Source organism: Brugia malayi (assembly GCF_000002995.4).
Source record: "Brugia malayi strain FR3 genome assembly, contig: Bm_v4_ChrX_scaffold_001, whole genome shotgun sequence".
In the NCBI taxonomy this organism is placed as follows: domain Eukaryota; kingdom Metazoa; phylum Nematoda; class Chromadorea; order Rhabditida; family Onchocercidae; genus Brugia; species Brugia malayi.
Genome location: NW_025062479.1, coordinates 307,326 through 323,613, shown reverse-complemented (window position 1 = coordinate 323,613; position 16,288 = coordinate 307,326). Strand labels below are relative to the sequence as shown.

The window sequence follows — 16,288 nt, the reverse complement described above, 5'->3', positions numbered from 1 at the left end:
CTTCATTTCTGAATCAGCAGGAGCACTTCATGATTCTCAGTTATTAAGCATAATGGTAGGCCAAAAAAGCACCAGTGGTCGAAATTCTTCTACATACATGTGTCTCTACCAATGGTACATACTTTCTGAACGACTAAAAACATATTTGACTGCAAAAGGAGATTAGTAATAACTTGCTGATGGCAAGTATATTAGTAATATTGTGTTTCTTAGCGAAAATAACACTACTGCGCCGTTACATTTCCATTGCCATTCTTCTTTGATGTAAAAGGCTTTGTACTTTGTCGTATTTTTTCTTGATTTTCCAATTTCCCAATGGTTGTTTGAGAACAAGGATCGAAAACTATTCTTCCTACAATAATTCGTCTTTAAATCTGATGAAAGGGTTATTGGTAGAGTGATCAATCAGTCAACAAAAGACAGTTCTGACTTCAGTATTGTAGCATGAATTCCATATCGGTATTTAAGAGAATAATTTTAAAAGGCTGAATAACAAATTTCGTCGTAAACAGACACGTGCAACAAACAAATATTTTTCTACATGGCAGCAATAGTAATGATGTATTTTGCTATCAAGCGTGACATGTTTGCCTTTTTTCCTATAATCATTCCTATTTCTGTCATCATAGCGTATCCTTTACGAATCACTCGACGGATACCTTAATCTGGTGCAATATCTGGTGCAATTCTCCATTTCATGACATGTATTTTTTTTTTTTTCAAAAAACAAGAGATCGTTGTAATGAAGAATTTCTGTATTTTTTTGTTCAATGTTTAGAAATTTTACCTCCGATAAGTTGAAATTCCGAATTCTATTTACTTAAATCTGTAAGAATGAACGTAAGGTGTAACAAAACGTAAAAAATTACAAAAAAGATACAAGTGAAATGGCCAGAATTTCCGGTGTGAATTTATTGCATAGTAACTTTTTTAACCTTGTCCTATTAAGAAGTTACCTTTCCCTCGTTATGTGAAGTGATTGGGGGAGCCCAGTTGGAAAGATCGAATTCTAAAAATAAGATGTGTGATTTAAAAAATGACCTGATACTTTGAAAAGCGATAAAAAAATGAAAGAGCTTTCTACATAAAGGGTTGCTACTTGGATATCGCCTTTGATCCATTATGACTGTTCTTTGTTCTCGAAATATGTGAATTTACAGGAATATGATTATTGCTATCACACAAAGAGGCTTTGTGATCAAAAATCAGCATTATAAGCGTGGTTTTTGCTCTTTAATTTCATCCCTTTTCAGCATTTTCCTTTCTTTTTTTTCGGGAACTTCCAATGAAGATTTGCCGTGATTTTTCATAGGGGGGGAGAAGGGGGGAAGGGAGGAGGGGAGTATACCTTCTCCAATTGTACCTGGGATGTATTTGGGAAAGTGTAGACATATGAGATTGAAAAACTATGTGGTGTTTGATCAGACATTTTTAAAAGTATTTAAAGATTAAATGCATCGACCTAAAAGTAGCAAACAGAAACGAAGTCCGTGATTCTAGTTGGAGTGGCATCCTGAATAACTGATTTCTAAGGATTTTTCGTTGGACCATATGAATAATTGCTACCGGTCTAACTTATATGTTATTTACGAGTGCCGTCCGATAATAACGAAACAGTAAGCCATCTGTCTGGGTTGAGATATCGTTCATTCATAATGCGGCCATATCCAAGCAACAGCCAAATGGGACCAGGGATTTGTTGGGGGATTTAAATTGGTTTGGAAATTTTAGAATGATCTTGTTGCTGTAAAATTTGGGGGATAGATATGTTGGAAGTTATCAATGCTTCTATGATTGTTCCTTTAATTCAATTCAATTTTTATCCACAAACTTAACTGGAGATTTCTGGTTAAGGTTTTTGTATCATTGTGCCGTGCTATTTTCTTGGATTTCCATGTTATTAGTTTTAAATATATGTATATATTTATTTATATAATCCATTTATTGACCTATGTTTACATCATGATATTACTAATTATTTAAATTAGGTGGAACCCATTTTCAGTTTTTACTGTCATCATTAGGATGGGCTCAAAAAATGGTGCTTCCCCAAAAGATGACACCGTTGGCCTTGCGAAATCACTCACACTGTTCAATGGTGTTTCTATAATCGTTGGCTGTATCATTGGATCTGGGATATTCGTGTCACCGACGGGTGTCCAAGAAAGTGGGTTGTAGTCATTAATCTACTTTTTTTAGATTATTTATTTCTTCATTTCCTTGCTGATTACGTTTTCTGCTGCATTAACGGATATTTTTAATTTTAGAAGCGGGAAGTGTCGGGTTATCGTTGATTGTTTGGGTTGCTTGTGGTTTGTTCGCTGCAGTTGGTGCTTACTGTTACGCCGAACTTGGTACTCTAATTCACAAGTCGGGTGGAGATTATGCGTATATTATGGAATCATTTGGTCCCTTTCTGGCTTTCATACGTCTTTGGGTTGAAGCTATAGTAGTTAGGTGAATTTCAAGATCATATTACGCTTGTTGTCGAAAACTACTTGTATTTTATTTTCGAACCTTCCATTTTTATTTGCTATCATATCTGATTTCAGACCTTGTACTTGCACCGTTGTAGCGTTGACTTTTGCGATTTATATGCTGCGACCATTTTATCCAAATTGTGATCCACCTGCCGAACTTCCGGCATTGCTTGCAACAGTTTTACTTGGTAGGTTATTACAGAAAAGATTTTAACTGTTTTAAATTTGATTTGACGTAGTTGCTTGAGAGAGGAATAGGAACAAACTAATTCACTAATATTTTGGGAACTTTTTTAAGTGAACTAACATTGTTGTTTTAATTAATTTTTATGTTTGTTACAGTAATTCTGACAGCAATAAATTGCATGTCAATACGATTAGCAACTTTCGTTCAGGATTTTTTCACTGTTGCAAAACTGTTTGCACTGTGTTTGATTATTGGCACTGGTGCAGTGCTGCTAATATCAGGTTTTCTTTTCCTCTGTCATGTTTGTTGTGTTTTTTTTTTTTCTCTTTTTGTGATAATATATGGTTTATGGTTTATTTGTAGTCGTGCGTATTAATATTAGTTTACATTCCATTTTATGGACACCCACTTACAGGAAAACCACAGTACAGAGAGTCGTTTGAAAATATGTTCGAAAATACGACGCCTGACGTTGGGACTGCATCGCTGGCGTTTTATTCCGGTCTTTTTGCATATCAGGGATGGAATTATTTAAATTTCATCGTTGAGGAATTACAAAGTCCGAGGCGGTACTTTTTTTCATTAAATTTTGTAATGTAACGGCGATGTATTTGAGCTATTTTTGAATGGATAATTATATTGGTTCATTAATTACAAAATTATTTGTCCATTATGTATTTGTTATTCTTTTGCTCATCGCATCCATAGTGTTAACGTTTCTTTTGTTCAGCACGAACTATGTAGCTGGTAATGATGAACTAATGTTATGGTGTACTGAAAAGTTTTTTCAGAAATTTGCCATTGGCAATTGCAATATCATGTACTGTGTGCACGGTAATCTACACGTTAACAAATGTTGCTTTATATACGGTGATCACACCGGATGACATGTTGAGTAGTCCAGCAGTTGCTGTTGTAAGTTGTGTTTGCACTTTCTCTTTGAAGTATTTACTTATTTATTTGGAAAGTAAGCGTATGTTAGTGTATTGCAACATGAATTTTTAATAAATTAGAGTCTGTTATTATATAATCGAATTCAGACTGGAACATGTGTTTTTTATTTTAGGAATTCGCTAATAAAACGTTTGGGCCATTTGCCTTTGTAATGCCCATATTCGTTGCATGTTCGACAATTGGTTCAGCGAATGGAGTAATTTTCACTTCATCCAGGTTTTTGAACAAGGCTTTTCAAAACTTTTCATAAGACTCTTCAAAAATAAAGATTTTGATTTTTGTTTACCAAGTTTATTCTCAGGTTATTCTACGTTGGAGCACGAGAAGGACACATGCCGCTGGTTTTAACAATGATTAATAAAAATACCCGTACGCCAATTCCTGCAGTCATTTTTACGGTTTGTTATGGTTTTCGTGAACCCTAATTGTTATGAATGATTCTGAAATTGAGGTAATGGAACACTGCGAGATTTTTTCCACTATGATGCCACAAATTTCTAATCAATTTATAATGTTTACTTAATAATACTAACTTAGCATTTTTTAGCCGTATAATGAGAAGACTTAATATTTCTTCATGGCATATGAAATTATGGTATTTTTTAGGGATTGCTTTCCATAGCTTTTCTCAGTTTGTCCAACAATGTCTTTTCACTTATCAATTATATCCAAATAGTGTATTGGTTGGCTATTGCCTGTGTGATTGCAGCACTGTTTTGGTTACGAAAAAAAATGCCGGATGCTGAAAGGCCTATCAAGGTTAATATTTCGTGCGTTATTCAGGATCTTTTTTTTTTTTTTTTTTTTTTGGTTTTTCTTAGAGATTAATATCAACTTTCTATTCAGATCCTCTGACTCATGTTTTCCAGGTTAACCTATTGTTTCCGATAATTTTCTTAATTGGTTGTGTTGCTTTAGTGGTCGTTCCTATTGTTGGTTCACCGAAGGATACAGGTCCGTTCCTTTATTCAAAAGAGATGACTTTCTCATTTCTCTTGTTTTTCTGGGTTACTTTTTCGATAGATTTTTAGAGATATATATATTTTTTTTTCAGCAATTGGTATCGGAATAATGCTTACTGCGATTCCTGTTTATTTAATATTTGTGGCATGGAAAAGTAAGCCAAGATGCATTGGGATAGCTTCAGGTATTTTGACATATGATTCTATCTATGTTTTATTGCTAGCCTCAAGAATAAGGTAATAGTTAGGGTTTCGACACACCAAGAAGCTTTCTGCTTCTTTTTTGTTAATTGTTTGCTAGTTGCATTGTGAATCTTTTTCTTTCAACATGATAAAGTAAATCAACTTGGTGAAATTGCAGAAATAATGACTAAATTCATCCAAAAGTTGTTTATTGTTGTGGACGATGCGAAGGAATCATGAGTGGAATTCGGCAGGCTTGTTTATTGTTATTTGATTACAAATATGTTTGAAGAATGTTAGCATTTTCCATGAGAAGTGTGCATGCATGCAGGGGACGTGAAAATGATCATGCATTCGTGGAAAATGGAACAATCTGATTAACTAAATCTGTTTTTATAATTCTTTATTGTTTTCACATTTCTTGTGTTTCGTTCATTCCTATCACCTTTTCTTTATTACTAAGGATCTTGCACAGCAGAAGTATTATATAAATTTCGTACAACTTTTTTGAAAGAATACACAACGTTAAACGTTTATGTTAGTGATTTATTCTTTTAACTAAAATACATTATTGCTTTGTAAAACACATCATTGCTTTGTATTCTCTTAAATTATTGCGCTTTCTTCGGTTGCCACGTATTACAGGGATGATGTCCATTATTAATTCCTATAACTTTTCTTTTGAAATTGTGGAATGATTTCCACTTTACTTACGTCACTCTGGGTTGTCAGTTAGTCATTTTCGCTGATTCGTTTGTTATCGTTCATCAATATGCTCGCATGTTCGATGTGTAATAATTACGAGTCAACTGTAACCGAATTCGGTGGCAGTATTTGTTTAAATAAAAATTTATCATTTAAGCCGATATTTAGCACCTTGCAGAGTAAACAGTAAGTAAGCTAAATTCGTTTGGTTGTCTCAACCATAACTTTCTAATGTTAATAATCCAACTTCGTGGGTTCTTCGAATATTTTACCTACTCCTGAAAATATCTTATCCACCGCAAGCCTGAAAATATACACTTGAACCACAATTTCAAAATCTGCGTTTTACTTACCAACTACCCCACTCTCTTCAATTTGTGTTTATAAAATTTCCTTCTAACTCTGTCCTAGAAAGAAAGAAATTCTTCTTGAGGGAAACATTTTGAAGCAATTTCGTCATATCTCCTTACATTTTTGCATTACCGATATCAAAATTAGTTTGTTTGTTAGTGACACTTTATTAAACATTTTATTAAAATATTAAATTAAAATATTTTTGGCGGCTTTTATCCTCCATTACGGATAAATTTTAGAGTTCTGTAATGAGTTCCTAAATGTGTTACGAAGTGTAACATCATCGCCATACTTAATTCGAAATAGTATCATTTCACAGCGAGATAAAAGCGTGCAAACTTTATGGAATCGAATTCACCTATAGCTTCAAACTATGCCTCGATAGCAGAACAAGCAAGCCTCTCATTTACCAGAAAATCACCTGTACTCAGCAAGAAAACCTAACACCACTGTTGTTACTCCCAATTTCTTGTCACTGATCAAAGTAGCTTGTTCTCCCAGATTTCGTGGTGTGGCATGCTTTTTTGTTTTTTGTCGAATGATACAAATTGGCACAATACGCGCCGTAATTCATAAATGATCAACAATTAACAATTTCTTAGCAACGAACAACTAACTCTCACCGGTGATACTACTTCACGATTCATTTCGCCATTGTATACCAACACATTACCTTTAAAGATGCTCAATTAGCTTAAGCAATACACATAATCTGTAAACACACTCCGAAAGATAATTAAGTTACAGGTGATATCCTTAAGAGGATACAATATGAAACAAATCGTCATTGTATTGGCTGAATACTGTTCAAGTATTTCCAATAAAATGAGTGACGAAGAGATAAACGGGACTGACGATGGAAGCTAGATACTTTGTGGAACGCATTAAGAAATAATCGACTTACTTTGATAGGTATGATTCAATTATAAATATAAAGAAATCACATCTGCTAGCTAGTTAGCATAAGATGATAAAACGCTATCAACGGATGAGCTACCAAATCTATTTTATTGAAAAATGATTGTAAGTGGAATATTAAAGTCACACAATCCATTAAAATCCAAAAATAAGCAGGAAAAAAAAGTGAAACTTTAAACAACTGCAGGAAAACAGTAACAGTTAGCAGCAATCTTTTCTAAAATACCAATCAGAAAAAATTAAAAACATAACTACGATCAGCTCATAATGTCTCTCACTAACCTAAAAGTTCACTTTCCGCTTTCTTTAATTTTCCAATCAATATAAGTTAAACTTTCTTCAGCAACAGCATGAATAAAACTATGAAAAATGACAACATTACAAAGTAACAAAATAGATCGTATGGAAATAATTCAACAACTTTTTTTTTACAATGAACAATAACAACATATAGATGTTTTGTTATGCAAAAAATAGTTTTTGAAACTGTGCTATTTCTTTTTTTTTATTTTAATTGAAAAATGAATTAGTGAGCATTGTACAGTGGGCAACATGTCCAAATTAATGAGAGAATTAAAAATTAAAACCAACCATAGTTGATGGAAAAATCAAAGAAAAGAATTCCTGAAGTAGCGGACGTCTAAAGTATTAATTTTCTTTAAAATTTAATTATAACGGAATAAATTTTCTGTAGTAGTAAATACTTCAATGGAATCTCTTTTGGAAACACCAAATAAAAGTTATCCCTAATTCAAACCTATTCAAATTCCGCTAAAAGCATCCCGGTGAGTAATACTTAATAATATGTGAAGAATTTGAAAAGGAGTATAATCCAAAATGATCACTAGATCCTTCAGTTGCGCTTGGAATCCAGCTTGGGCTGCTGCTAATCGAAAGCAAAATTTTCTCATTTTTGTTTAGCATATCTGCATCCGTCTCAGCAGAGTGCTTCTTACGCCATCTAAATTGTAATGTTATTTATAATACATGTCATATAAATTGTAACAAATGTCATCATTTAACATCAAAACTAGTGCCTTCCATGTAGAAAATATTAAGGTAAACAAATGTATATCAAATCAACGAATTTAGAAAACCTATACAACTCCAGAAAACTGCCATCCCTAAATAACGGTCATTAAAGCTCTTCATTATACAAAACAAAATGATAGAAAATAAAGTAACCTACTTTTCGCGGACAGTAAGAACCAAGTATTCGATAACACCTGTTTCATACAAATAGGCGCATAAAATATAATTTAGAGCAACAACAAGTATGAAAATTCGATAGCCAGGCTCCGGAAGTGGATCATATTGCATATGTTTGGCCACAAAATATGGAGGATTAATTGTAAGCCATACGCAGATAGAAATTAATATTACTGAAACAAAAACGTCAATTCTTGTACCAAAATATCTCTTTAAGCAGTTTAATATATGTCATTCTTGTGACAAATATGAGTAATGAACGAAATAATGCTGCACTAACCAAGGCAGGCACAAATAGGAGTGTTACTGAAAATCGTTTTACGATATGGAGGCCCTCTACTATAAATAACTGCCAAAGTTAAATATTGGAAAGAGGACAAACAAAACACTGCAGTTCCCTGCAAATCAAATTATAGCCATTGTTTCATTTGAATCATAATCTTTCCAAAAATCTAATAATTACGTTATTTTATCAAAAGTAAACAAATATAAGATCAGATAAAAATTATAATAAGAATATATTTTCTCCTACAAATAGTACACAGTTACCTGCATACTTCTTTTATCCTCAAGAGAAATCCCAAATGGAATAGAATAAGGCACAAACCATGGCTGCACTGCAGTATATATAAAAATAGACAACTGAAATGAATTACTAATCAGAGATCAGTCAAATGAATTCTGTTTTTCATTTCAATGAATTTTAAACATAGCTGATGTGGTGCGCTAGCAAATTGCGCCATAAAATAAATAACAAACTTAGCTCTTTGAACTTTCATATTATACATTTACAATGAAAAAACTAACCTGAAAAACAAAAACAATCAAGAGCTGCCCCACAACTGAAATCAGTGATCCAAAAGAAAGTAATTTCGTCGGTGGGGGAGAAATTGCAAGCTTTTGACATGGTGGAGTATATCCGAAACATGCAGCCACTGTTGTTACCAAGAATAAATCGATGAAAAGAAACTGAAATTTTAAACATTAACTAACTGCATACACCTGGGCAAATCAAACGGCATTAACTAAACTCAACAATTGTAAATGGGTATAAATTAGCAATGTAAAGAAATAACCTGAAAATCTGTAAGATTTGTAGCAAGCCAATAAAGCAAAATCACAGAAATAAACTGAGTTAATGAACAGCTTGCCATATATTTAAAAATTCCAAACGAAGTTACCAAAGCTGCTCGACCTAAAAGAAAAAAAAAAAAAATCACGAACATTTTACTACCGAGTTATATATACTAATATTTCTGAATGAAGATGCCATTTAACTGTAACACTTTTACCTTCACGGATAATCATTGGAACGCAACGAATATCAGGTACACGTGAAGTGAATGGAGCTGCAATTGAAGCTTCTGCTTCCGACAACGATATACCAGCGTGAGCTGCCTGAAAGCCTTTTATTAGTGATACAAAATATTTTCCTTCCTTTCTGCACAATAAAAAAAACTCATCTTACAAATCTAACCTTAAAATTAAAAAACTCTATGGATGATCAGAAGACGTAAATGATGCCATATAAATCAAATGCAAATACTTTTAAAGCAGCACAGTCATTGGCGCCATCACCACACATTGCCACGGTATATTCAACTTCTTGAAGTTTGTTTACTAACATCTGTTTTTGTTCAGGTGACATTCGTGCAAAAACATCACAAACAGTCACAAATTTGAGCAGTAATTCAGGGTATTCACGAGAAATAACTTCGAATGTTGGGCCTATAAAGCGTCTTCTAATTGTTGAACATCCGAACTATCAATTGATACTTTAAATTGCATCAAAAATGTGAATTTTTAAAAGAGGTCTAACCAGATACTGAAAGCTGATAGGTAGGATCTATAAAACTCCTCGATTCCATGTCATAAACTGATGATGAATCATCCAGAAGATCTTCCGATGATGAAGCAGCCTGGAGGAAATTGACATCAGCTGAACAAAACGAAAATCATTTACCACATGTTTTCAGTGAAAAAAGTGGCAACCATAAGCAGAAAATGGAGCAGATTGCATTCAACTTAAAGCTGATTTTTATTTAAATCTGAAACATTATGAAATCACCGTCAATTCCGAACCTGTTTCAGCAAGAGAGGGATTCTCGAGTTTGGTGAGTCACGATTACCACATTCTACAATATAAGCTTTCTTTACAGGCTGTATAATCCCACATTCACGAGCAACACTAAGAGCTGTGAGTATGTTATCACCAGTGACCATCACAGTCCGAATGTGAGCTCTAAAATTTATATCAATGACTATCACAGTCCGAATATGAGCTCTAAAATTTATATCAGTGTTTTAATTCTAGAAATGAGTTAACTATGAAGTTCACAAACAACTTACTTATTCAGCTGCCGAATAACACTTACTGTATGCGTTTTCAATCGATTTTCCATCGTCACCAGACCTAGCAATGTCAAGTCATTTTCCACCTAAAATAATTCATTTTTTCCAAAACATTATTCTCATACAAAATTTTGAAGCACAAAACAAGAAGAAAATCAGTCTCCAAATATTTAATTAACAATAAAAACGAACTTGTTCTCTATTTACCCTTTGCGATTTAGGAAAACTGATATGCAGCTTTTTGTAGGCAACTGCAATTAATCGATATCCGTGTTGTGCATAATCATTCACGACATTCTGTAATGTTACAGAAATGACAATTAAATGAGTGACACAATCAAATATTCGCAACAACAACAAATGTCAAAAATCTCAAATTTACAAAAATTTCCAACAAAAACAAGATATTTATTAACTAGTAATTATTTCAAAATATTGTGCTTTATGCTTTCTATTTTTCTATTGTACTTAAAATAATGATTTTGGAGCAAAAAATATATCCGAAAAACAGTGAAATATTTAACACTCAAATATATGTGAAAAAAAAAAAAAAAAAAAAAAAAAAACTATGAATGAGAAAAAAATTCTGTCCTATGATTGAAATGATAAAGAATGAGGAGAGAAAAAATGACACTGCAAAATTCTGAAGTATGACAAGTACTGTTTTTGAGAAATGATTCAAACAAACGAACGCTGTAGTTGACAGGAACAGTAGACGGCTTACACAGCGAAGCTATCATTTCTGGAGCACCTTTGCAATATAAAGTCATATCGTGTGACTCATCCTCCGGATCATGCACTATGACAGACATACGTTGCAGAGATGAACTAAAAATCTCCAATTAAATGAAATTTTAAAACTCTAATAAAATTTCAATTGAACAAGAAATTTTCAAAATTATAGCACAATTTAAAGCTGAAAAAGTTTCAAAAAAAAAATGTAACATATCTGAAATGTAACAAAAAATGACAATAACATGAAAATTGAAGTAGTTTACAACTTTTTCTTCTTATAAAATGACATAAGCATTACCTAAAAGTAAACTGTCTCAAAATTGCAAGCTCTATTTCACGATCACAACCACATGCACCCAGAACGCTTCGCACAACCGGTGGAGCCAAAATATCAAATCGAGCAGTTTCTTCTATTCTTGAATTCATGGTTTCGTCCAGTGTCCAAGTAGTGTTTTTGAAGAGAATCAAGTCAAGTGGATCACCACAGAGAAGACCGTTTATGCTATAATCTATCAAATATTGAAAACAAATCAATTACAAGCTACTAAGAATGATTCAAATTTTTAAAATGAATTCGAATCACTGTAAGTATTGGATATAAAATATCAAATAAATTTTTGTATTTCCTACTATTACTTTTCGAAGAAAAAACACAGAACTAACCACGTCACACTGTGGCACGTAGATACTGCTTCGACAAGTTTGCGGTAATTCCACATCTCTTTGACATTCAATGACGGAAACTCATGTCGAAATATTGGCTCCTTATCGTTACTGTGAATAACGGGACAAACAGAATGAAAATCCAAACCATCCTCAGTTAAAGTTCCCGTTTTGTCGAAACAAACCTATGTTTTGAAAGTGAAATGTAAACAAACATTTCATACTTATTACCTACCTACTACGATGAAAACATAATTAAACCCGGAACTTACGACATTGATCGCGCCACAAGTATTAATAGTTGAAGGAGAAATACAATAAATATCTTTTCGAATCAGACGCATATGTGATGCCAATATTCCAACACTCATCGCAGCTAAAATTCAAATGTACCAGTGTAATTACGCTCTTCAAATATTATTTTTAAATATCACCACTTTTGATTCTTCAAGTAAAGAATTACTACCACTGATAGCAATAATAGTTATTTAGTGAAGTTACAAATAATTTCCAATACCTTCTTCATATGAATAACGTTAAACAGTAGCGCTAACCAGGTAAAGCAGGAGGTACAACTACAGTGATAATATCCAGTGCACGTACGATAACTTCTCTCACACTTGCACCACGAAAGATCATAGTTATAATAGTATATGAGAAACCACAAAAGGCAATACATCCAAGAAAACCAATAAATTTAAAAAGATCCCTTGTAAAACGCAAGTCTACAGGCTTTGGATACATTATTGAACGTACCAGTTGACCTTTCAGCGTTGTATAAGCAGTTCGAAGAACAACTGCCTGCAATAAATAATATGATTGTAAAAGAAATACATTATGTACAGCTTGATATATAAAGGTATAACTTTCGTAATCGCATTTTCATTAGTAGTAAGCAGTTCCATCCACTTCTGAATACCTTTACACTTTTCCCCGCATAGTAACGTGTCTGAAGTACTTGTGTACCACAAAATAATGTATGTCTGGAATGTTTGTCCAACGAGAAAATTGACGATTCATCATCAGTATCAGGTAAAGCAGCCTAAAAAAAAAAAAAAAAAGATTTAAATATATAGTTAGGTTAAAAGAATGACCATAAACGAACATAGAAGATAATCACCTTAGTTACAGGAACTGATTCACCCGTCAACATTGATTCATTTACGATTACCGTACCATTAATTAGTACGGCATCACACTGCATATTACATCCGTTAGGAGGAATTAGAATAACGTCCCCAGGTACTAACTGCAATCACGTCATTGAATAGGGATATAGTAAGTACATACAAAGTTAATAAACTGTTAAAATGTATACAATGTATTGTTGTGAAAACTAACAAGTAAAATCAAAAACCACAACTTACTTCCTCGCTACTTATTTTTATTGGATTTTCACCATTTCTAAGCACCTGCACGAATGCCGAAGAATGAACCATACTTCGTAACTTCCTTTCTTGTTTTCTCGTCTGATACAAATCCATCGCTATAGAAAACAAAGACATGGCAACAATAACGCTAGCATATATTTCATAATGATCCGAAAACCAAATCGCAACGCTATAAAAATTCTTTTTAGTATTAGCATAACAGAAATTTCAATATCAAATATCACTGGAAATTTTTAAGTAAATTCATGTTTAAATAAATTTTAAGCGATAATTCAAATAAAATGTGCACCTGAACAACTGGAATATGTAGAATGGAGATACAACTTCACGGAATAGAAGGACATGCAATGGTTTGAGGTTTATATCAATTAAATTTTTTCCATAAACTGCCAAACGTTTAGCAACATCAACGCTACTTAGGCCTTTTTCTCCCATAATATGGAAATGGTGAAAATCAATCTAAAACCCCAGTGAGGTAAAAGATACATTTACGACATTGAAGCAAAATTTAAGGGAATTTCTAAATCAGCTCGGTTTCGTGTTAGGCACCAAAAAAATTGGACAACTCCCAAGATCTCAGAGAAGAGGTAGAGAAAGTTTTGAAAAAAAAAAAAGCAAATACATGAAGCGAATAAAGAGAAAACAGGTTAAAATGGGATGACTTACAAATTGAATAAAATAACTGAATCCTACATAATATAACTGAATAAAATAAACTTACATCAACATCTAGTGAATCAATTGAAATAAATCGATCTTCATCAGCATACCAAAGATGGGTAAGTTTTTTAAAAGTGAAATATCTCAACGTGCTTACATCAGTCATTTGAAAACCAGTTATAGGAAAACCCATTTGCATAACACTATCACTTATCATACAAAGTACCGGGCGAAAGGCAACATCCATATGTGCATCCCTTAAATTACTATTAAAGTAAATTCATTAGCACTTTGCTCTGTGTAAATAACTAACTACCAAACTAAACACTCCAACTATTACCTTCTATCATACGCATTTAAAAAATAAGCAGAGCAAACTTCTTCCATTATATACTTCCTTCTGATTATATGTAGCATAACAATACATTCATTAAAATTTTGGTAGAAATGATGATCAAATAACTGACCGAATTAAAAGGCAGTCTGCTGTACTAAGAGAACATTCTGAAGCGGTACATTTCACCCACCATTTTGGGTACCAATACAATAATAAACGAAATGTGCCCAAAGTAAGCACCGTGACTATCCATGTTAATACCTATAAATATTACATTAGGAAGAAAAACATTTCGCATAAAATAACCGCTTGACCTTTGCATATGCCCTCGTAGGCTAATTCAGTGCATTTATCTCCCTTAAACTTTGATCATTAAACACAAACTGACGTGGCTAACGTACCATTTTTATCCTATTTGTTTTATATCCCCACAAATACAAATTTTCATCATCAACGGTGATATGAGCACTGTGAGTTGCTTGCGTGGACATTCTATTGAATGTATCCTTTCGCCCGGTTCGCCCTAGAATCAATCACTTGTATCAACAAATATCAAAATTCTTTTCTTTTTTTTTTTTTTTTTTTCCTCGTACTATAAATCATCACGATATCAAATAGCTCATCTCTTGATTAGATATAATACCTCATTGAAAAGTACAGAAGAACGAAGAACAAACGATGTGAGAATTGTAAAGCAACACTTTGCACATTACGTAGAATAACTCAAACATAGGCTTTAAATTAACAACGCTGGAGAATAACATACTTGAATATAGTATTCCCTGAATTGCTACTGGATTTGCGTAACGCTTTGTTAAGCAGTTATTACACGTACTGTAATTACCATGCAGCAGTGGTACCCGTTATGTGTCACCTTCCAGTGAATGTCACCCCACTTTACAGTGAACTAGAAACAATTTCTGTATAAAAGGGAAGCAAAAGCAAAAGCAGAGTAGAGCGTTGTGCCAAATGTACCGACAACCTAACGATTTATTTTTATCGGAAACTAACTTCAATGCCTTTCTTCCTTTCACTTTTAGCAGTAGTATGTGGTACATCAAACTAACCATTTCCTTTTCTTACTATCTGAATGGAAACTGATTACAAATATTCAGTCTACAAGGAGGAGGAGGAAAGAGATGAATGTTTAGAGTACACAATTACATTACCAAACGACACTAAAATGGCAGCACAGCACAATTTATGAGTTTATGACAGTTGTGCTGAATTTTTCCCTCTTTTCTTTTCTTCTTAGCTATCATCACAAAAACAGCAAAAGACCGCAAAAATCTCGGCTCATTCGGTGCTGCAACTTTTAATACTATCAGTTTAAGTTCTAAAGTGACTGTCAACTTTTTCTGCACTCATCTTCTACAACATTTTGATCTGTCTGTCCACGCTTCCGATTTCTATTATCATTATGAATTAAAAAGGTATAAATACTCTTGACTACCCCTAATCTTCCAATCCTTCATTTCCTTACACATAACCATCAATCATCTGCGAATGATGAAGCTTACCCACGTAGGGTTTGCTAGGAAAGGTAGTGAGAGCAGGGCAAGACCTGTACTGCCCCCCCCCCCCCCCCCCTTTTTGTTAGTGGGAGTTGGATAAACTAGCGTAAGGCTATCTGCCCTGGTTAGCCATTTGCGAGAGTATACACGAAATGCCACTTCAATAATCTATAAACCACACCCAGTCTCGGAAATTCCCATTGCATCGTATTGATGCCCCGTCTCAATCAACCGACGTGGCACAAAGGTTAATCTGCTTGAAGCAAATTTGTAAACTATATCCTATTCTTACTTTGACTGTTATTCAATCTTTGGTACAACTGCAAGTCATAAATAAATGCTTTGAAGAGAAATTGTTTCATTCCCTATTAGATTTTGAGAGTTATCATATCATCTTAACAGATGAGTTTGTCATACAAAAAGTTTGCTAAAATGTAATTCAAATTGTTTCCTTCTGGGAAGCAAATGTTGGAAAGAAAAAAGCATAAAAATAGAGAAGGAATGAGAGTAAAAATGATTGCAAATGGAAATGGGTCAGTCATTAGCAGTCTTTGGGGATGAAATGATGGCCATTAGGAAAGCATTCACTGTTAAGGATGTGACCACCTCGCGAAGCTGGATGACCTCTGCACAGAAAAAACAAACACAAATCTGACCTTTCAATTCATATACCTTATGTACATA

At 33.5% G+C, this 16,288-nt stretch overlaps 2 protein-coding genes across 2 annotated transcripts; one reads left to right on the top strand and one right to left on the bottom strand.

Annotated features, from left to right (window-relative positions):
• Positions 1 to 2,025: 2,025 nt before the first annotated feature.
• Bm3648 (Amino acid permease family protein) lies at positions 2,026 to 5,006 on the top strand (the record flags this gene model as incomplete). Its single annotated transcript, XM_043073111.1, has 12 exons — positions 2,026 to 2,167; positions 2,268 to 2,457; positions 2,553 to 2,668; positions 2,823 to 2,948; positions 3,083 to 3,236; positions 3,459 to 3,582; positions 3,734 to 3,837; positions 3,923 to 4,019; positions 4,228 to 4,380; positions 4,491 to 4,575; positions 4,676 to 4,768; positions 4,945 to 5,006. 12 exons carry the CDS (start codon positions 2,026 to 2,028, stop codon positions 5,004 to 5,006), a joined length of 1,446 nt encoding a protein of 481 aa, XP_042929045.1.
• A 2,508-nt stretch (positions 5,007 to 7,514) lies between these two features.
• Bm6234 (E1-E2 ATPase family protein) lies at positions 7,515 to 14,581 on the bottom strand (the record flags this gene model as incomplete). The annotated part of the gene is made up of 24 exons (XM_001898442.2): positions 7,515 to 7,704; positions 7,933 to 8,125; positions 8,233 to 8,350; positions 8,502 to 8,594; positions 8,760 to 8,921; positions 9,029 to 9,147; positions 9,245 to 9,350; positions 9,499 to 9,680; positions 9,772 to 9,871; positions 10,035 to 10,194; positions 10,302 to 10,390; positions 10,497 to 10,601; positions 10,997 to 11,132; positions 11,338 to 11,541; positions 11,703 to 11,887; positions 11,975 to 12,078; positions 12,257 to 12,503; positions 12,622 to 12,744; positions 12,823 to 12,951; positions 13,070 to 13,262; positions 13,383 to 13,552; positions 13,815 to 14,010; positions 14,221 to 14,351; positions 14,492 to 14,581. 24 exons carry the CDS (start codon positions 14,579 to 14,581, stop codon positions 7,515 to 7,517), a joined length of 3,525 nt encoding a protein of 1,174 aa, XP_001898477.2.
• Positions 14,582 to 16,288: the final 1,707 nt, after the last annotated feature.